The sequence below is a fragment of the Alosa pseudoharengus genome, unplaced genomic scaffold, assembly GCF_046254945.1.
Source record: "Alosa pseudoharengus isolate Yale_2024_CS ecotype anadromous, Long Island Sound unplaced genomic scaffold, YU_APseudo_1.1 YU_APseudo_1.1_scf_1, whole genome shotgun sequence".
Classification (NCBI taxonomy): domain Eukaryota; kingdom Metazoa; phylum Chordata; class Actinopteri; order Clupeiformes; family Clupeidae; genus Alosa; species Alosa pseudoharengus.
In genome coordinates this window covers 18647714-18670830 of record NW_027468564.1, presented here as the reverse complement: position 1 = coordinate 18670830, position 23117 = coordinate 18647714, and the positions used below count along the sequence as shown (strand labels likewise).

The window sequence follows — 23117 nt, the reverse complement described above, 5'->3', positions numbered from 1 at the left end:
CTCTGTGCGAGGAGTCACCTCCCTCTGTGCGACGTGTTCTGCTATTTACAACCAAAAAAGTTAAGTTACACTCAAATCCCTTGTCATGAAATTGCATTTAATTGGAAATGGAAAATTCAAAGCCGCTGTACCTTCAACTGGCACCCAAGGTGAAGAAGGGCGAGTCAAAGTTGACCCATCCAGCACTGGGCGACCGACTGGGCGAGGAGTCACCTCCCTCTGTGTGACGAGTTCTGCTATTTACAACCAAAAAAGTTAAGTTACACTCAAATCCCTTGTCATGAAATTGCATTTAATTGGAAATGGAAAATTCAAAGCCGCTGTACCTTCAACTGGCACCCAAGTCCTGGAGGGAGGGCATTTTGTTCCTCCTCTCCTGCAGCTCAGTGACTGTCGAGCAGGACGACAGCAATATGTCATCGACTGGAGCAGAGGGAGGTGACTGGGAGCTCCTTAAGAGCATGAGCAGCTCATCCATCTTCTCCTCAAATGCGTCCATTCGCTGTGCCATGCGGTAATGGTTGTCCTTATTGCTATGGAAAATGGATGGTGTTAGTTTTAGTTGTTAAATACATTATATACCTGCATATGTGAACAAATTAAGTGAGTTGTTCTTACCTCTTATTTCCGTCTCCATGGCCAAGCCACCTCCCTCTGTGTGATGAGTCACTTGTGCTGTTTACAACAAAAAAAAAGTTACTTACTCTCAAGTTCCTTGTCATGAAATTGTATTTACTTGGAAATGGAAAATTCAAAGACACTGTACCTTCAACTGGGTCCCAAGATGAAGTGGCAGGCGTTATAATAGACCCATCCAGCTCTGGGCAATGAGCTGGTTGCCTGTGTGGTGTTGACTCATCTAAAAAGAAAGTAAATATGAATATTGGTTAATTTATGGTAGGTTTCTTGCACATGACATTTGCAAAAGATAAACCTATGCTGTTACATTAAACAATCGCTAAAAAGAAAAACTCACATGCAGGTGGTGGAGGCAGTGACATCTGCTGACCTAATAAAAGGCAGGAAGAGACAAATACATCAGAACAGTAACATGATATGCACTAGGTTAATAAACATGAATGTCAGTAGTTCCATGGTAGGAAATATGACTCAACTGGTTTTCTTAAATAAATGTGTATAAATGTTAACTTACAGACAGGGCTTCCAGGCACACGCACCATCCTGGAATGCTTTCTTGCTTGCGGAACGGATTCATCTGAAATAAAAGACCATACAATCTGCACTGATTGCAAAAAGAATATTTGAATTGTGCAAATAATGTAGTCTGTGTTTAAGAGGTCTTACCATCACGTGACCATGCACTGCCTTTTGTGGACGCTCGCATCTTCTTCCGCCTCAATGCTAGAAGTGTCCATCAGCCGCTGACATTTTTCCATAGCTTTGGTGTATGAATCTACATTAAGAGAACAACATTTTTGTGAGCCAGTAGTAGAGCAAAGCAGTATTTCCATATAGAGAAAACTATTATTGATAGTATTGCAGCAATCAGTCATCTGTACACAACCAGATTTTCTTGACTGGATATTTGGCCCAGCTTTTGACTTGATTTTTGTATTGTAGCCCGGAGAATTTCTAATGGGGAGACACAGCATCCATAGAAATGCATGGGCTTAGTTTGTAAAGCCAGTATGGCAGCTGTGTATAGCCTACTACACACATTCCGCCCCTTCCTGTATGCTTCCCAACAGACCTCTGAAGTTCGCCTACAAAAAGGAACCAAAACTGCCATCTTTGCCTATAAGGAGATCAGGGTGTTAATTTAACCTAACTACCTATGACAAGTTACATTGCAAGTTAGGTCTGGGGTAGCACAAATCTAAGTTGCTGTCTTAACGTAGGCCTGTTGAAGATCACAGTTAGCCTACCACTCGAAGGCAGAGGACAAACGTGTGTTGAGCAAAATGTCTGCATTTCAGACTTCTTCGTCCCCGGGAGAGTGCAATAATTCTCTCCCCATGTTATTTTCCCATAGCAAAAATTGCAAGATAGGCTACCGGATCTCAGCTTTTTGAAGGCAAAATTCAGAGGTCTATTCACTTGAATCGTATATCCGATCAACTGTGTTACAAAATGGCCGCCGACAGAGCCCTTCTAAGGATTATTAGACATTCTCTGACATTATCTATAGCCATCTCTATGGCTTTAGTGTAGCCTACATATGCAGGACTGTTCAGTAGGTTATACCAACTTAAAAAGCATCACCATCTCAGTATACCCACTTAAAATAGACTAGGATACATTTGGGGTTGATCACAGTATAGCCTACCCACTACAGCTAACTAGCCTACATCACAGTAGCCTAGATCCAGCTACATACAGTAGGCCTATATCCACTAGCCTACACCACTGCTGCCGAGTGACTTGCCTAAAAGGACTGACTGTACACTAAAACTAATTAAAAGAAACGGTAGCCTAGTGCTATTATTTGTAACATCAACGCGAGCAGGTTAACACGATGACACAAAACATACAATGCTGCAAAACATAACACGTTGAGAACAGCTCAAACAAAGACGAACGAGCAATGTGCTCTGGTAAATTACAAACTTGGCAGAATCGGAATATAACAAAGCCCTACAAGTGAAAGGACTTAAGGTTAAACCTCAAACTCTTGCATTACAACCACTAGGCCTACATCATGAAACTGTAACATATTTCACTTACTTTCGTGAGATCGAATTCAAGACGAGTGTAATCCATTCCAAGACTTCTTCCAGCGGCGTTCAAGAATCACGGAATTCAAACAGAGCCCGTTTACGGAAGTCAGGACAAGACTTCAATCGATCACCTGAAAGCAGAGGCGCTGTCTTCCCCCTACTGGCGTGGGGGTAGGCCTACGTGTAAGGGAGAGCCTGTCTGATTGAACTGAAGTGAATTGTGAAATGAAAGAAGTGAATTTTCTTAGTTGTGAAAAGTGTTCTATTGATAGATTTTTGTTTAAAGTTCACCTAATACGTAAAAAAAAGCACAAAAGTATATATTTTTTATTTAGTAAAATTGAAATTAGCCTAAAATAAATATTATCTTGATATGATGTTTACCTTACTTAGATTTTATAAGACCAATCATTTGAGTGGATCTAAATCAAGTGACTGCAAACATTTTGTATGTTACTTCAAAAACTGAAATGGAGCTTGTGTTAGTATCGACTATAGCTGTTATTGTCTCCAGTTAGATAGAGGCGCAATCAATCACACAATGCCATATAACACATTTAACACGGCATGGAATTGGAATGAATAGAGACGCATTACCATTGACGTCATTGCCACCTAATCAGAAGCCTCGAATGCAAATAATGTAAAATGTGTGAATGTAAAATGGTAATGGTAGGCTACAGGAACAAATGAAACATGTTCTGAATGTATTCTAGTGATAGCAGAAAACTATTGTAAAAATATTTTATATTTTATTTACCGAAGTATTATTGTTTGTTTAATCCAACGTGAAACTGCAATCGGTTCTGAATGCAGACCAGGCGTCTTCCCCCTACTGGCGTGGGGGTGCACTCAGAACAACCAAAAACAACCAATAACAACTAAACGGGAACGTTGTGTGAAGGTACTGTGCAACCACAGGAGAACGTTTTGGTTGGTTGGTTCCCTTAACGTTTAGGAACGTTAAGAAACCCTTAGGTAACGTTCCCAAACCGTTAGTTTTTGGTTTGGTTCGAACTACCCTTTAGGGAACCATACACTAACGTTCCCGAACGTTCCCTTAACGTTTTGTGTTAGTGGGGAAGTGTTTGATCAGGTGTGCCCAATTTTGCCGCTGGAATTTTTGTCCTGGCGGCTTTTTAGTGGTTACAGTTCATCATCTGACCACAGTTTTAGGGCAATTAATTGGGATTAGGCGCTGTGGAGCTCTTGTCAGCAGACATCAACAGGCTCATACAACGTTATATGAGATGGCATGGCATGAAATAGGAGGTATGTCTGGTAAACCAGTATGTACATAGGCCTATACTGGTTTTACAACTGATAATGGTAGAATTCATGGCAATGAACATAAAAAAGTATAATTATAGGATACATAACAAAGAAAGAACCCAGGATTTATGGGCAATTGTTTTTAGCAGGTTACGAAATATCCCTATTTGACTAAAACTCCCATTTTAAGAGAGAATAAGAATGTTTTTACAGTTTTGGAGGGCTATCATTTTATCTTTGTTATCCCCCTTTGTTCTCTTTTAGTTCTCTTACATGTCTTGGATATTTTGGTCTTTTTAAGAAAAAAAAATGCTGGTGGCAAATCTGACAAGGATATTTTGCTTTCTGGACATGGCAATTGCATAAAATTTCATGGGCATCTTCCTTGCCATCCAAACATGTGCCACAATAAGTTTCAACAAATTATACTGTATGGATGCTATTTGATGTGTGTGTTAGAGGTTAGATGAAATCCCTATTTGGCTACTTTTTAACGCCCTAGCAACCATCTTAATTACCCTAGCAACCATCTTAATTACCCTAGCAACCACTTGTATAATGTCAAGCTAGCAACCACCATAGCAACCAACATAACAACCGTGTTATTTTGCATAGCAACCACCATATCTACCCTAGCAACACCATAGCAACCATTCAAATTACCCTAGCAACAACCTAGCAACCACCACAATATGACCATAGTAACCACCATAGCAACCACGGTATTTAGCATAGTAAACGCCATATATACCCTAGCAACGCTATATACATTTACTGACCTGACCAACATATGTGTGTTTTTTGGCTAAAAATGTAAAAATGCCTAAATGTTAAATCGCCAAAAAAGTTTTTTTTGCAAACACAATGCTTTGCGTTACAGCTAGGGGGATGAAACTTTGCACGCTCCATGTGGGTCATGTGCAGAAGGTCTGACTTGAATTTCAGCCTTGTAGCTCCATGCTACCACCCACAACTCCACATCTGAAGTGGGAGTGGTCAACTTTTTTTATGTTTTTCCTTCACAGTTTTTTTTGTGGGTGCATCAGAGATCCCACTTTTGGAGCAGTTGTCAGGGGCCTCAAGTCGGTGCTGTGTGTCTTGGTCCCATCCCTCTAGCACCTAGCGTTACCGCGCCAGAAGAGGGAAACCTTGTACGTTTCGAACTGTTTATCTCCCTCCGGGAATAATCCACCAACTCCAAACTGAGCTTGGCTTGTTTGTGATGTCCCGTTGTTCAACATATTCTGATTTCATACTGATCGGACCAACATAAGTGTGTTTTTTGGCTAAAAATGTAAAAATGGCTAAACGTTAGCAATTCCACTGCTTTGTTATTTTGCATAGCAACCACCATATGTACCCTAGCAACACCCAAGCAACCACCTTAATTACCCTAGCAACGCCCTAGCAACCATCTTAATTACCCTAGCAACCACTTATATAATGTCAAGCTAGCAACCACCATAGCAACCAACATGCTTACCCTGACAACCACCATAGCAACCGTGTTATTCTGCATAGCAACCACCATATCTACCCTAGCAACACCATAGCAACCATTCAAATTACCCTAGCAACAACCTAGCAACCACCACAATATGACCATCGTAACCACCATAGCAACCACGGTATTTAGCATAGTAAACGCCATATATACCCTAGCAACGCTATATACATTTACTGACCTGACCAACATATGTGTGTTTTTTGGCTAAAAATGTAAAAATGGCTAAATGTTAAATCGCCAAAAAAGTTTTTTTTGCAGACACAATGCTTTGCGTTAAAGCTAGAGGGATGAAACTTTGCACGCTCCATGTGGGTCATGTGCAGAAGGTCTGACTTGAATTTCAGCCTTGTAGCTCCATGCTACCACCCACAACTCCACATCTGAAGTGGGAGTGGTCAACTTTTTTTATGTTTTTCCTTCACAGTTTTTTTTGTGGGTGCATCAGAGATCCCACCTTTGGAGCAGTTGTCAGGGGCCTCAAGTCGGTGCTGTGTGTCTTGGTCCCATCCCTCTAGCACCTAGCGTTACCGCGCCAGAAGAGGGAAACCTTGTACGTTTCGAACTGTTTATCTCCTTCCGGGAATAATCCACCAACTCCAAACTGAGCCTGGCTTGTTTGTGATGTCCCGTTGTTCAACATATTCTGATTTCATACTGATCGGACCAACATAAGTGAGTTTTTTGGCTAAAAATGTAAAAATGGCTAAACGTTAGCAATTCCACTGCTTTGTTATTTTGCATAGCAACCACCATATGTACCCTAGCAACACCCAAGCAACCACCTTAATTACCCTAGCAACGCCCTAGCAACCATCTTAATTACCCTAGCAACCACTTGTATAATGCCAAGCTAGCAACCACCATAGCAACCAACATGCTTACCCTGACAACCACCATAGCAACCGTGTTATTTTGCATAGCAACCACCATATCTACCCTAGCAACACCATAGCAACCATTCAAATTACCCTAGCAACAACCTAGCAACCACCACAATATGACCATAGTAACCACCATAGCAACCACGGTATTTAGCATAGTAAACGCCATATATACCCTAGCAACGCTATATACATTTACTGACCTGACCAACATATGTGTGTTTTTTGGCTAAAAATGTAAAAATGGCTAAATGTTAAATCGCCAAAAAAGTTTTTTTTGCAGACACAATGCTTTGCGTTAAAGCTAGAGGGATGAAACTTTGCACGCTCCATGTGGGTCATGTGCAGAAGGTCTGACTTGAATTTCAGCCTTGTAGCTCTATGCTACCACCCACAACTCCACATCTGAAGTGGGAGTGGTCAACTTTTTTTATGTTTTTCCTTCACAGTTTTTTTTGTGGGTGCATCAGAGATCCCACCTTTGGAGCAGTTGTCAGGGGCCTCAAGTCGGTGCTGTGTGTCTTGGTCCCATCCCTCTAGCACCTAGCGTTACTGCGCCAGAAGAGGGAAAGCTTGTACGTTTCGAACCGTTTATCTCCTTCCGGGAATAATCCACCAACTCCAAACTGAGCCTGGCTTGTTTGTGATGTCCCGTTGTTCAACATATTCTGATTTCATACTGATCGGACCAACATAAGTGAGTTTTTTGGCTAAAAATGTAAAAATGGCTAAACGTTGTTAGGGTAAGCATGTTGGTTGCTATGGTGGTTGCTAGCTTGACATTAAACAAGTGGTTGCTAGGGTAATTAAGATGGTTGCTATGGTAATTAAGGTGGTTGCTTGGGTGTTGCTAGGGTACATATGGTGGTTGCTATGCAAAATAACAAAGCAGTGGAATTGCTAACGTTTATCCATTTTTATATTTTTAGCCAAAAAACACACTTATGTTGGTCCGATCAGTATGAAATCAGAATATGTTGAACAACGGGACATCACAAACAAGCCAGGCTCAGTTTGGAGTCGGTGGATTATTCCCGGAAGGAGATAAACTGTTCGAAACGTACAAGGTTTCTCTCTTCTGGCGCGGTAACGCTAGGTGCTAGAGGGATGGGACCAAGATGAACGCCACCGCCTTGAGGCCCCTGACAACTGTTCCAAAGGTGGGATCTCTGAGACACCCACAAAAAAAACTGTGAAGGAAAAACATAAAAAAAGTTGACCACTCCCACTTCAGAGGTGGAGTTGTGGGTGGTAGCATGGAGCTACGAGGCTGAAATTCAAGTCAGACCTTCTGCACATAACCCACATGGAGCATGAAAAGTTTCATCCCTCTAGCTGTAATGCAAAGCAATGTGATGGAAAAAACTACTTTTTTGGCGATTTAACATTTAGCCATTTTTACATTTTTAGCCAAAAAACACACATATGTTGGTCAGGTCAGTAAATGTATATAGCGTTGCTAGGGTACATATGGCGTTTACTATGCTAAATACCGTGGTTGCTGTCGTGGTTACTATGGTCATATTGTGGTTGTTGCTAGGGTCATTTGAATGGTTGCTATGGTGTTGCTAGGGTAGATATGGTGGATGATATGCAAAATAACACGGTTGCTATGGTGGTTGTTAGGGTAAGCATGTTGGTTGCTAGCTTGACATTAAACAAGTGGTTGCTAGGGTAATTAAGATGGTTGCTAGGGTGTTGCTAGGGTAATTAAGGTGGTTGCTTGGGTGTTGCTAGGGTACATATGGTGGTTGCTATGGAAAATAACAAAGCAGTGGAATTGCTAACGTTTAGCCATTTTTACATTTTTAGCCAAAAAACACACTTATGTTGGTCCGATCAGTATGAAATCAGAATATGTTGAACAACGGGACATCACAAACAAGCCAGGCTCAGTTTGGAGACGGTGGATTATTCCCGGAAGGAGATAAACAGTTTGAAACGTACAAGGTTTCTCTCTTCTGGGGTGGTAACGCTAGGTGCTAGAGGGATGGGACCAAGACGCAAGGCACCGCCTTGAGGCCCCTGACAACTCTCCCAAAGGTGGGATCTCTGAGACACTCACAAAAAAACTGTGAAGGAAAAACATAAAAAAAAGTTGACCACTTCCACTTCAGAGGTGGAGTTGTGGGTGGTAGCATGGAGCTACAAGGCTGAAATTCAAGTCAGACCTTCTGCACATGACCCACATGGAGTGTGCAAAGTTTCATCCCTCTAGCTGTAACGCAAAGCATTGTGTCTGCAAAAAAATCTTTTTTGACTATTTAACATTTAGCCATTTTTCAATTTTTAGCCAAAAAACACACATATGTTGGTGAGGTCAGTAATAGCGTTGCTAGGGTACATATGGCGTTTACTATGCTAAATACCGTGGTTGCTATGGTGGTTACTATGTTCATATTGTGGTGGTTGCTAGGTTGTTGCTAGGGTAATTTGAATGGTTGCTATGGTGTTGCTAGGGTAGATATGGTGGTTGCTATTAAAATAACACTTTTGCTATGGTGGTTGTTAGGGTAAGCATGTTGGTTGCTATGGTGGTTGCTAGCTTGACATTATACAAGTGGTTGCTAGGGTAATTAAGATGGTTGCTACGGTAATTAAGATGGTTGCTAGGGTGTTGCTATCGTAATTAAGGTGGTTGCTTGGGTGTTGCTAGGGTACATTTTTACATTTTTAGCCAAAAAAACTCACTTATGTTGGTCCGATCAGTATGAAATTAGAATATGTTGAACAACGGGACATCACAAACAAGCCAGGTTCAGTTTTGAGTCGGTGGATTATTCCCGGAAGGAGATAAATGGTTCAAAGCGTACAAGGTTTCCCATTTCTGGCGCGGTAACGCTAGGAGCTAGAGGGATGGGACCAAGACGCACGGCACCGGCTTGAGGCCCCTGACAACTGTTCCAAAGGTGGGATCTCTGAGACACCCACACAAAAAACTGTGAAGGAAAAACTTTTAAAAAGTTGACCACTCCCACTTCAGAGGTGGAGTTTTGGGTGGTAGCATGGAGCTACGAGGCTGAAATTCAAGTCAGACCTTCTGCACATGACCCTCAACAAACTAGCAACCACAACCCTATTCTCAACCAAAATGATTACCCTAGCAACCAGCATAGCAACCACCATATCTACCCTAGCTAAGTAGCCTAAATCATATATTTTTGGAATGCACTCAGATATATTGTACATTCAAAGATCAACTGGACAGCTGTATCTTACCATGATATGCGCATCATTGACCACATGGGAGACGTTGCGATTTCTCCTAGTGGCCTCCGCCCAGGTCGAACTCCCTCTAAATTTAGAGAGTCATTTGCTCGTTCTTGCTTGCATCTTAAATGAATTCACATTAAGTATTAACACACCTAACACTCACTCTCATCTTTAATGTACTTATCATCATTTATTGGAGAGAATTGGGGGGGGGGGGGGGTAGTCCCAACAGCTGCTATTAATTAAGTTGAATTGGGACATCAGGAAAACGTTATTACTGTATTCACAAAACATTATTAATTACATGTAGTTGTATTAACTCTGTAACAGATTGTATAAAGCTAGCTCAAATACAAAAGCACTTCTTGACTAAGGTTATTATATTATGCGCATTCATCTGCGGATTACATTCGATTGCACATGCCTGTTTTGGACAAGCATGCTATCTAATAGCCTTACCATGGCTATTGCTAACAAAGTTAAAATTACAACACCTTAACCTACCACCTATAATGGCACTTCATTAGGATATGTATACAATCTATAGATTAGCCTATATAGATCATGCTATTCAACAACTTCAACATTACTAATTATGTGTGTTGTAGGGTAACGTTAGGTTATTTGCTAGCAAGCATAGGCTAACGGTTAACCCACCCAGCAAAATTACGTTGAAAAGACGTTGAAAAGACGTCTTTTCAAGTCGTCGAAACAACGTTTGAGTTTGGTTGAAAAGTGAAAGGTGAAACGACGTCTTTTCCCGGTCGTTGAAAAGACGTCTATTGAAAGACGTCTTTTCAACGCCTATATTTGGTTGAAACCACGTCTTGTTTAGGTGCTGCCATTGACCTATTTTCGACTAAAATATTGCTGTTATGTATTCATTTATAAGCCTATATTATCCTATTATAGGCTTTTAAAAATGTGCATTATGCATTTCCTATTTACTAACTTAACCCATCATCTATAAGATGATAAATACATAATTGAATACAAGGCTTTTGTAAATAAACAAGTCAGCTGGGTGTCGCGATATAGCCTACCAGTTTTGTGATCATTAAAACATGATAATATGAATATCGTGGAAACAATGCACCCACTTACCGTGTAGCACAACAATGGTAGGCTATATTTAAATCAACAGGTGAGTTTTTTACGCGATCGGAACGCTCTTTCCTGTTAGGCTTCTCTCCCGTGATGTCTCCTCACTTGCTCCCTTCAATGTCACACACGCAAACCTGATGTCATAGCAACGCCAAACTTTTGATTGTGTAGGCTTGAAAACATGCCGGACATGATGGAGAATGCAGGGGATGGAAAAACATTTATCCACCAGTCTCTATACTGCTCTGCCCCGCAGCTAGAAAATGCACGTACGCTGCGCAGTAAAAGGCGATATCAAGAGATTGTATCTAATTCTATTAATTAACTAACTAGCCTAACTAACATAAACATGGCCTATTGGAAATGTTATGCAAAGTAGGCTGTAATGTAACTCCCATCTTGCATTCGTATGATGATGCCCATAGCCTATAGCATCACTATGAATTTGAAGATCATGCTAAACGTTTCTTTGTAAAAAAAAAATAATAAATAAGTAGGCTTAAAACATACCTATGTATAGTGATATTTATGAGCTATCAAAGCATAACAGCATCACCACATGTTATCACTAATTAAGCTGCTCTGACAGGAGGTAAGTTATGTAGGCTATCGTTTGTCCATGAGCTGTCAGTTTGTGCAACCATGACCAAGTCTCCTGCCATTCCAGATAGCCTACCTGCAATTAGAATTATGCCTATAGAAACAATGAAACTACAGGTATTTATAACTACAGGGAATATATAGGCCTAGTTTCAATTTCATGTTCAAATTTGTCTTTTCAGTCGAAAATAACTATTGTTGTTGACCTGGTTTGGGAATTTGGGAAAAAGTGAGAGTTGTACTGTAAAATTTTATGTTTTTGAATAGAGAGACATTTAATAAGAAATGTAATATACTTTAAGTGTTTGCTTTCTTATAATGATTACTATTGATATCACAATAATGTTATTGTGATATATTTTGTCGTGATAATCGTATTCTGAAATATTGATATCATTACAGGCCTATAAGTCAAACAAAACATTTTAATAACTGATTGCTTTCTTTATCCCTTTATTAATTGTTCTTAAAGCCTCCACCACCAGAGCGTCCAGGCGCATGTTTTAATTGGTCTGCCACAGCTCTCCCGATGTCATGGTCGGTGGCCCTTTCACTCCATTTTTTAACAGCAGCTGAAATGACAAGAAAAACATTTTCATTAGACTAGGTGTGCTGAAGTGGCAATATTGCAAAGACAACTCAGATAGCAGATTCAGCACTTGAACATGTGAAACTGCTCTAATCGAGACTTTAACAAACTTGAGAAATGAATGGACAATGAACAAATGTGTTAATGCAGAGTGTAGCCCGTGCTGTACTCTTCCTTGTTCAAAATATGTTTGTGCAAGTTGAACAAACAAATGAAAGATAAATAACCCAGTATCAGAGATCCATACCTGTTAGGACGCCATAGAGAGTCATGGCTTTAAAAGCTGTCTTCCCACCATGGCCCATCATATTGAAATGGGACATCAGGCCATTTGTCATCAATCTGAAAAGATTAGCACATAAAGTTACATTTGTATATACAAATTCAAAATGAGATTACTTTTTCCACTAGATTTTTTTAGACTGTTGTGGAGTCTCTATAATGTGTGCAGTGCACTCCCGGTAATCGGATTACAACTTCATGTTCATTCTTTCTACAATAAAACTAAAATTAGGCCCTGGCCTACTGGTTAGCGCTTCAGACTTGTAACTGGAGGGTTGCCGGTTCAAACCCCGACCAGTAGGAATGGCTGAAGTGCCCTTGAGCAAGGCTCCTAACCCCTCACTGCTCCCCGAGCGCCGCTGTTGTAGCAATCATGACAAGTCTCCTGCCATTCCAGACTGTTGTAGCAGGCAGCTCACGGGATTAGTGTGTGCTTCACCTCACTGTGTGTTCACTGTGTGCTGAGTGTGTTTCACAGATTGACCAAATTTCCCTCACGGGATCAAAAGAGTATTTATACTTATACTTAAAACCGATCCGGATTTCATTAAATAGGAAAGAGACAATGCAATAGACAAAGGCACACAAGAGAGACTGAAACATCAGAGGCCACAGGCCAAATAAGGTCAGCATAAAGGTTAAACAGCAAAAACTACATTTTCAAGAAGTACTGTACCCTGTATCTGAACATACCTGTTCAAAATTTTTGCAACACAGTCTTTTATGTCCTTCCCACCGACCTTGCTTAACTGTGCCAACTGTGAAAGAAGTAAATAGACAGTAAATATAGAATCTTAAGCCAATTATTAAGTCAATAACCTACTGATGAGGGCATAAGACAACAACACGTCATCAATGCCCTCATCAGTTTGCATTGGTTGTGGTAAGTGGTATATGATATCTTACCAGAGCCTGTCTCTCCTCCTCCTGATTGAGCTTGTCTTCTAACATGAGGACCTCGTCCATGGTCGTCATGGTTTTTAATAGGTTTGTCCCTCCCCTTTGGTGGTCTGCCTCAATTCTTTTCACCACCTCCATGATCTCCACCAATTTTTTCATCACACATCTCTGGAATTCTGAAATGTGACATTTTCGGATTAGTTATCTTCTATTCAATCTCTTCCTATAGCCTAGTGATTTGGTTATACATGTAAGATAAATCTAGCATCTAGATCTAGTGCCATATTCATAGAATTCAAAGACTATCTTTCAGGATCATGTCTGATATGTGTAAACATACGATTACTGCATGACACTGGTATTCCAGAATATCTTCACTCAGATTAACTGCAGTGTTTTGTATTAAATTGTGCAACATGAACATTCCATCTTTTCAAAGATAAAATTGTAACATTCAAGTCAGTTCCTTGGAGCCATACCTGCCCCTTTAAAAATGGCATGTTTTCAGGCCAATGTGCCCTACTGGAGACAGTCATTTTCGTTGATCAACCACTATATGGGGCTATGGCCAAGCTCTGTAGTGGTTGATCAACGAAAATGACTGTCTCCACGGCTTATTTGATGTGTTTTAATGCAGAAAAACACCCTTGGGTCAATTTTCGCCGGAATTACACTTTAATGCAACAGATTGACACATTTCCAATTTGAACTGATTAAAATCAACAATAAAAATGTGGTTAGAGCTCTAGATTGCTCAAACATCTGGTTGTAGCAAGAATATTTAAAACTCACTGTCATTTTCCATGGGGAATACACTGTTCCTCTCTCTGGGGGAGCGGGCCCTGATGCCTGTGACAAGAACATCAGACATTGAAAATGTTAGATTAAGTGTTATGTGCTATACAGACACATTCATTAATTTTAGATCAACTTACTGTTTGAAGCTAAAGGAGAACCACCAGGACGGGAACCTCTGTGGTTCCTGGGTGAGGGAGAGGGACTCCTCATGGACTGGCCTGTGACAAGAGTAAGAGACAGGGAACATATTGGGGTCGTGTTCTAGACAGTAACGTTCAGACAGCATCTTTTGCTTCAGTTCATTTACTTACTGTTTGAGGCTCGAGGAGAACCACCAGGACGAGAGCCTCCTCTGTGGTTCCCGGAATGACTGGATGAGGGAGAGGGACTCCTCATGGACTGGCCTGTGACAAGAGTAAGAGACAGGGAACATATTGGGGTCGTGTTCTAGACAGTAACGTTCAGACAGCATCTTTTGCTTCAGTTCATTTACTTACTGTTTGAGGCTCGAGGAGAACCACCAGAACGGGAGCCTCTTTGTGTTCAAAGAACAACATCTTAAGCAACCAGTGGTCCCTGGACCACACTTTGAGAACCACTGTGCCACTGTGCTAGACAATAAGGTTCAAACGGCATTCTTTCCTTCAATTCATTTAGGTCAACTTACTGTTTGAACTTCGAGAAGAACCACCAGGATGAGAGCCTCCTCTGTGGTTCCCGGAATGACTGGATGAGGGAGAGGGACTCCTCATGGACTGGCCTGTGACAAGAGTGAGAGACGGGGAACATGTTGGGCTTGTGTGCTATACAGTAACGTTCAGACAGCATTCTTTGCTTCAGTTCATTTAGGCCAACTTACTGTTTGAGGCTCGAGAAGAACCACCAGGACGAGAGCCTCCTCTGTGGTTCCCGGAATGACTGGATGAGAGAGAGGGGGTCCTTATGGACTGGCCTGTGACAAGAGTGAGAGACAGGGAACATGTTGGGCTTGTGTGCTATACAGTAACGTTCAGACAGCATTCTTTGCTTCAGTTCATTCAGGCCAACTTACTGTTTGAGGCTCTAGGAGGACCACCAGAATGGGAGCCTCCTCTGTGGTTCCCGGAATGACTGGATGAGGGAGAGGGACTCCTCATGGACTGGTCTGTGACAAGAGTGAGAGACAGGGAACATGTTGGGGTTGTGTGTTATACAGTAACATTCAGACAGCATTCTTTGCTTCAGTTCATTCAGGCCAACTTACTGTTTGAGGCTCTAGGAGGACCACCAGAATGGGAGCCTCCTCTGTGGTTCCCGGAATGACTGGATGAGGGAGAGGGGCTCCTGGATGAGGGAGAGGGGCTCCTTATGGACTGGTCTGTGACAAGAGTGAGAGACAGGGAACATGTTGGGGTCGTGTGTTAGACAGAAAGTGGTGAAAGTGGACATAAAGTAGGCACTTTATTCTTGAGTTCAATTCGGTTAACTTACTCCTTGGAGATGAAGGTGAGCTATCCTGCCAGGACTCACCCCCAACATCAGAATGATTGGAGGGGGAGGGGCTCCTCTGGGGGTGGGCTGTGACAAAGTGAGAGAACATGTTGAATTGAGTGATTCATCCATACATTTCTTTTTTTAGTCCATTTAGGCAAACTTACTATATGATGAATCTAGAGTTTGGGTATTATCCAAATAGGTCTGGTCCTCAGATTGGTTTCTGACACTGGGTGTCTCTGTAACAAATATAAATGATCATGCCAAAAAATGTTGAACTCTCTCCCTGCTAACTGATTTGGATTTCTTTTGACATTCTTAACTAGTCCACTTGACTTACCATTAGTCATATTTGGTGGCTTTGGTGGCTTGCTGAGCAGTCCTGTGCTTTTGCCTACATAGAAACAGAGAAAGTATTCATGTCGCAAACAGTATTTGTTTGGCAAAGACATATTTAAGACTTTTTACATTAAACAACCCTGGCGATGTGCAAAAACAATAAAAATTTAAGAAAGGTGCACAGACTCACTTTTTTTGGGTCTGGGTTCTTCATCTGAGAGTTCAGGTTCTAATGAATTACAACAAAAGTTAATTTACATTCCAGGAATACAAATGTTTCAACATTTGGAATGTGATGGATTACAAACAGCTGTTAGTATGCTTGCCTTCAATACAATCAGAAAATTGCTTTCTTTTTATTGCCCTTTTCCCCAGTTCTGGAGGGTCTTCTGAATCTGTCTGTGCTGACGATGTATAATTAAACTCAGTGCACTCCTTTTCACTTTCTGTAAAAAAGTCAGAAGTTGCAAAGTCATGTAAACCAACCGACATGTGTTATTTGGAAATTTTCTTTATAGCAGTGTGAAAAATTACATGGATGTAAACTAGCCCAAAATCTCAAATTTGACCAGGTCATGAAAAATCGATGTTTTCACCTGCCGTGTCTCGCCTTAAGCATCACATACCTGAAGTAAATTTTATTTTTATGAGGGGAAAGTCCAGCCAGTCTCCAGCTGGATTTGTTTTGTTTTTCCAGGCTGACGCCCGTCCCTTTTTTGGCCATCTGAGGACTTTCCTTTCTTCGTCAATCCAATTTATTGGCAGCACCCCTTCAAAAACGTTATCGCCCTCCTGCCACACAGCCCTCGCAAACGCCATAATCTGAAACAAATAAAAGTAGAGTTATTATGCAACAGACTTATACTGAACACAATATAAAAAATAGTGGCGCGACAGGATTCCTATATTATTTAGTGATGCGGACTAACATCCCCATCAGAACCCTGCACACCCCCACCTTGACTAACTAATTTTCTGTGGGAAACACTGTACCTCATTGTTCAATTATGCAGAAGTGGAAAAATTGCATGCCCCCCTCTGTATGGGATGCACACAGCTTTCCTCTTTAGGTCACTGGATTGAAGGATTTTTGTCCTTGCCATGCGGTATGTGGTATTGCCAATAAATGCTATATCTATCAGCTTTGATTCACATGGCGTTATGAAAAGGTTTGACGTGTGCTTTTCAGGAATAAATCTGCAATTGAAATTTCCATTTTCTCCAACTTCTTCTATGATGGCCACACTCTTGTCCCCTAGGACGAAGCAGGCATCCTTGGGCCTCACTGAAACGGTAAGTCTTTCTTTGGCCTGTTTTGATTTTGCCCCCTGCAGATCCTGCCTCTCTGCCAGTCGCTTTGCCACTTGAGTCAGCGGATCATGACTTGTTCTGACCATTTTCTTGATGGTTTGCATGAAATTCTCAAATGGAAAAGCAGAAATCTCATTCAAAGAGCAACTGAAATGTGCAACATCCTCATGAATGTGCTTTAACGCATGCACATTGTAGACTGTGAATCTGTCTCCATAGATATCTTGACAACTGTTAACAAAATAGGTCAGCAGGTCAGCTGCATATTGGAGTAGAGTGTTCCTCCTGTCGGCATCGGTGGTAAGCAGGATGGACATTCCCACTGTCAGACAGAGAAAATGATCGTACACATCTTGATCAACCAGTCCATCAAGGACCACAGGTCCCGTGTAAAGAAGGAACTGGCGGAACTCTGTCGCCTTCCATCGATCCAACTCGGTGACTGCCCTGGGCTTCCTTGCCATCTCACTTGGCATTTCATTTCTTAGCCCTACAAGTCTTGTAGACAATTCAGATCTCTGCCTGGTAGATAGTTTCCGGGGGTTGGTCACACGGCAGAGAAAATGCAGAATTCGCCTTACAACACCAAGGCACACAAGGTGCATATAATCAAGGACGAATGACGTCACACATGGTACTCCTGCTCTTAACAGTGGGGTCTCTCCATTTTGGTGTCCTTTGTAGGCTACCTGGCAGAACTTTTCATCTGTCCTACTAGGGAATTTCTCTTTTGAGTTGAACACCACTCTTCCTTTCCATTCACCCAGCTCCTCACACCTCTCACAGCTATTATAGCCTGTATGATAAATGATGTTTTTAAGAAAAGCCCTTGCTGGGGCATCACAGATGAAGGCTTTGACCGTAATTTTCACAATTGCCCCGTTATATTGAAAGCCACTAGTTGAGAGATTATTGATGTCTTCCACCAAGTCTTTTAAGTACTCTTGTAGAGGCTCAGGCTTGGATGTGCCACTGTAAAGTGCGACTATGAATGGCTCTAATTCCTCTGCCTTTGCCAGGATGGGCCAGAACTGAGTCCCACTTGACTTGAAAATTGGCACACCATCCACATTTATGCACAAGGAAATTCGGTCTATACAGGCAGGAGACTGTTGAAGTGCTCTTTGTGTGCCTCTCTCTAAACCATAGTAAATGTAGCGGCCATTACATCGCTCCTGCAAGCTCACTACTTTTGGAGTTGACAGAAGGGTCCTCGAGTCCCTTGGCAAATTTTCATGTCCATGTCGTTGTAGAATGTGCAACAGCTCATTTACTGACTTATGGGTAAGTTTGTTAGCCAATGCCCAATCTGCCAAGTCACTCCCAAGATCACTTTCCGACGTTGCCTCTGTTTCGTTTTCAGATTCAAGCCACACAGCCTCTCTGTCACATCCCTCGTCATCACTGCCACTAGCCGTATCAATGTTGCTGATGTCATCATCGTGAGTGGACTCTGACTCCATTGAGTTCTCTTCATCCTCAGTAGCCCACTGCTTTATGGTTGACTCAACCCTTCTCCAGTTCCTGAGGTAGAGCGAATCCATAGTTTTTAGACCACAAACTGAAACAAGAAACAAATCATACAATGTAGTATTGTGTTTTTGAGGTTTGCATGCTTTGGTCATGTCCAGTAAGATGCAGTGCAGCATGGGAAATTACTAAAAAGAATCTCCGGCAAAGTAGTAGGGTCACTTATTTCACAAATTCCAGATGGTGTTTTGGATCACCAACAAAATGTCTGAAAAATTATATTTCCTAATGTTTGACTAGCTACCTACTTTTATCTGTGAATGATCAACTGTATTAAACGACATATTGCTTAATAAAATGAAGCAACTGTCAACATTATCTAACTGCTGGACTAACTTTGCAGTGTTTCCCACAGAATTTTCTAAAACTATGGGGGTTGGGGGGTGGTTGGGTCATCATACTGTAATGTTTATACTTTATTTTACTGGCTACTTTAGGTAGGCTATATCATGTCTTTCGGGTTATGCTCTCTCACACAGCCATTATGAGCTTGGAGTATAGATTAAACTGTACAAAAATACTATCCTGTTATTTGTTTCAAGAGGGGAATTTTTGAAATGACCTTTTTAATCCTCTAGCTAATTAACAACCTCAATATAAAACATGCTAATTAACGTCAAAGATTGTAGTGGAAGACTATACAAACACATCCACAACTTGCCATAGGCATATCTCTGGTTGTTGTTTCTGTTCCACGACATATTGTATGTCATGTTTGGGGTGTGGGATTAAGAGAGGGATAATTTTAGTAATTTGAAAATTATTTAATTTATCTTCAGTGTACTGGCCAATCAGATTTGTCTTGACATGATTACAATTCAGCATACACTCACAATCACACACAACGACCAGTGTTGGGGGTAACAAGTTAGCCTACAAAGTAACATTACTGCAAATGTATTGTAATTTAGTTACTTTATTGAGTAACTAAGTAGGTAGCGCATTAGAATTCAAATTTCAGTAACTTGTTACAGTTACTGAAGAACTGTAACGTCCATTCCGGTGTTACTCACATATCTCTCATATAATGACTTATAGGGAGGGAAAGTAATCACATCGCTACCTACTGGTTGCGTTCCTAGATTTTAGTGGAGTGGATGAGATTTTTTTTTTTTTTTTTAGAAAAAATATATCTCGGTGCACATTGGGAACTTAATTTAATGCCTTCCATTTGCTATGCACTGGGGTCACCTCTATTGCTTCTTGTGGTCATACCTTATTTTTAGGATCAGTTGAATTGTTTTGAGTTTTTTTTTGTAACATGGTGATAACAAACTACAGTTGCATGCGACGTCACCACTAGGGCGCTTCATCTCAAACTGATCAAAACGGGCAATTGGCTTGACTGGCTTAACATATTTTTTGTAATAACGGAGCGCGATGTAGTGTTGTGCTCCTACTCACATGAAGAGCTGGCAGTAAGTGTTAAGTGTCAATGCTAACCAGGCTAATAAACAAACCATGCTACCGTGAGTAAGTGGAAGGGTAAAGTCACGTGACTACTTTTGTAGTCCATTTATGATGACCTACATTATGTAAGGGATACACAGAGAAACATTATGTAACTGAACACAGAGAAAGTTTAGGATTCTCACTGAGGCAGACTGTAGACTGGGCTTCAGCTGTAAGGAGCTATTTTTTGAAGGTAAGGAAGGTACCTTACATTGCTGAAGTTACAATGAATCACAATCATCTACACTGAAGTTACAAAAGCATCACTTTGTAAGCTATAACCGGATCAATAAGTAAAGCACCCACTTCCTTCATTTAGCGAATTTCCGATTGATGCACGTTAGTGATATGCTGTTTGCTGAAGTTGCAATGAATCACAATCATCTACCCTTAAGTTACAAATACACCACTTTGTAATCTATTGTCTCTTTGATCCGGATCAATAAGTAAAGCACCCACTTCATTTAGCGAATTCCCGATTGATGATGCACGTTAGTGATATGCTGTTTAGCCTACTAGTTAGCCTACAAACTCGGGTGCTGCGCTCAGGAGTTCTTTGCCTCAGCCTCGTCCATTAATTGTGAATAACGGGACACCTCGGCGGACGTTATCCCTACAGTATGTAATGTAGGCCTATATAGTAGTACTACATTACATAGTAGTAAGTCCTAAATTATGCGATAGCGAACGTCAAAAAGTCTAGTTGCTACTGAAACGGACTGTCAGAAAAGACCGGGCTACTAGCTGCACTGTTCACTCAAACAGGTTGGCTTCAGCCCACATCTCCCCTACGCAAATCAAATCAGTGGCTTGAGAAGGACTGTTCATGCAGATTACAACTGGCGCGGTGTAGCCTACACAACTGAGTTCAAAATTGATGCATTAACTTTGCAAAGTTAGTATAGCCTACTTATCACAATGTTGTCAATCGCAAACCCGAATTTATTCACACCGAACTACCTGTAGCTTAATTTGCAGAGGACGAGTGAAAGCACCCGTTTGATAAATGAGCCAGTAGTGGAGTAATTACTTTAAAGAAATAATCTGTAGCCTAGGGTAGGCTACTGCTAAAACAATGTCGTTGGCGATTTAAACTGTCTTATCTAGCGGACGTTTTTACAATAGAGGCTTAGGTAATTGTATGGCCCACGTTCTGGTTCGTAAATTAATTTGCCCTAGGCTACTTCCAACTCTTGACTGCACTGTAACCAATTGACCGCTTGACAGTAGGTTATTTATATTTTTCTGTAGGCTACAATAAACAAATGTTTTCGTTCAACTATGCAGCACAGCAGAACTACTTTGCCTGCAAGCCCACAGAACGGGCACATTTTGGAGAGAGATTTAGAATGCACGCATGCAATTCCAGAATCTGTATCTGGCTATTTGTGTGGTGGATTAAAAACAAACAATGTTTAGACCTACCTAATGCATTTAGCCTAAGACTTCAATACCAACGCTTTCTAAACAACAAAAGCAGAAAGGATGCAAGCCGCAAATGGACCGTGGAATCCCCCCGCACCCCCAGCCGAAAATATGCCGCGTCTCTGGTATGCTTTGGGATGGCAAACATATTTTTTCACATTCCATAATGGCGCCAAAGTCAGTGGGAAACACTAACTATGATAGAATGCAGTAATGCACCCGTTAATGTCTGCCAGATCAGGAACATGCACATATACTCATAATGGTTTGCCAAGCGTAACGTTAGTTCGGTGCTAAAGTTACAGGCAAGGTTAGCTATCAAGACCTTGTCTAAGACACGTTGAGAAACGTTGCTAGTTTGAGTGGCTTTAGCCAGTCATGTAACGTAGAGTCCGGTAATGTCATTAGCAGCTAGCAGGCTCACGTCATCTGTATTAGTGAAAACCTAAGAAATGAAACTATTTAAATGCATAAATTAACGCTATAACTCACCTGAAAAATGATGATTTCTGTAGTTATCCTGGAATGGGAGAAGAGGGGAACAGGAGTACACGAACAGACGAACAGGAACAAATTAATTTATGGAAAAACGATTATGGATTAAAAGCAAACAATGTTTACACCTACCTAATGCATTAACTAAGCCTAAGAATTCAAGCATAGTATAAAACGTTTTCTAAACAACAAAAACAGAAAGGATGCAAGCCGCAAATGGACCGTGGAATCCCCCCGCCGAAAATATCTTCCCGCGCCTCTGGTATGCTTTGGGATGGCAAACATATTTTTTTCTAATCAAATTTTAGATAATGGCGCCAAAGTCAGTGGCAAACACTATGATATGATGCAGTGATGCACCCGTTAATGTCTGCCAGATCAGGAACATGCATATATACTCATAATGGTTTGCCAGGTGTATCGGTAGCTAACGTTAGTTCGGTGCTAACGTTACTGGCAAGGTTAGCTATCAAGACCTTGTCTAAGACACTTTGAGAAACGTTGCTAGTTTGAGCAGCTAGCTAGCGCTAGTATTAGCCAGCCATGTAACGTTAGAGTCCGGTAATGTCATTAGCAGCTAGCAGGCTCACGTCATCTGTATTAGTGAAAACCTAAGAAATTAAACTATTTAAATTCATAAATGAACACTATAACTCACCTGGAAAATGATGATTGTATTTATCCTGGAATAGGGGAATAGGGTAACAGGAGTACACAAACAGACGAACAGGAACAAATTAATTTATGGAAAAATGATTACTATTAAGTATAATATCGATATATAACTATTATTCTATTATCTATTAAGCTATTAATGTATGAATCTACTATATAATCTACCACTATTACAAAATCGCTCACTACGCTATATCTCTGACCGCTCTCCAGCTTTCTCAAAACCCACAGCTCTAACGGTTTTAGAAATGCATTTACCAAAACGGAGAGTTCCCGCGCTTGAACATGATTGGCTGTATCGCGTTCGAAGTCGTTCTTGTCATCAAGATTCTAAGTTACAGCATTCCAACTCGTCCTGCAACAGGCTGTTCCTTTCCGTTATTAACCAGAAGAACATTAATTTTGTTAATAACACCGCCATTTTGGTAGCAACAACTATGAAAACAGACCAAAATTAAAATGGCTACCAAGAGATTAAATTAATTTATAACAGTATTGAGTTGGTTGATATGTGGTCTGAAACAGACGTCTAAAAGACGTCTTTATTTAGACCAGAATGGACCGGCCAAACAAAGACTGATTTTCTACGTCTA

The 23117-nt window shown here is 41.0% G+C and overlaps 1 protein-coding gene and 1 long non-coding RNA gene across 4 annotated transcripts; both read right to left on the bottom strand.

Annotated features, from left to right (window-relative positions):
• On the bottom strand, positions 1 to 828 carry LOC143124311 (uncharacterized). 3 transcript variants are annotated; one of them, XR_012987033.1, is made up of 5 exons: positions 767 to 828; positions 619 to 675; positions 327 to 533; positions 132 to 236; positions 1 to 41 (listed from the first exon to the last, which is right to left on the bottom strand). It is a non-coding gene; the product is annotated as an uncharacterized LOC143124311 (long non-coding RNA). The 3 variants fall into 3 exon arrangements; XR_012987027.1 differs by lacking the exon at positions 767 to 828 and having other exon boundaries at positions 619 to 765; XR_012987035.1 differs by lacking the exon at positions 767 to 828 and having other exon boundaries at positions 1 to 38; positions 619 to 765.
• Positions 829 to 11638: 10810 nt separating this feature from the next.
• Positions 11639 to 22523, bottom strand: LOC143122450 (uncharacterized). Its single transcript, XM_076283243.1, has 19 exons — positions 22508 to 22523; positions 21847 to 21874; positions 16263 to 16458; positions 15963 to 16082; positions 15827 to 15865; positions 15638 to 15691; positions 15462 to 15536; positions 15295 to 15381; positions 15068 to 15181; positions 14876 to 14968; positions 14684 to 14776; positions 14492 to 14584; positions 14136 to 14228; positions 13962 to 14042; positions 13819 to 13875; positions 13033 to 13202; positions 12820 to 12884; positions 12092 to 12186; positions 11639 to 11827 (listed from the first exon to the last, which is right to left on the bottom strand). The coding sequence occupies exons 3-19, from the start codon at positions 16453 to 16455 to the stop codon at positions 11712 to 11714; spliced, it is 1638 nt and encodes a 545-aa protein (XP_076139358.1). The 5' UTR covers positions 16456 to 16458; positions 21847 to 21874; positions 22508 to 22523; the 3' UTR covers positions 11639 to 11711.
• Positions 22524 to 23117: the final 594 nt, after the last annotated feature.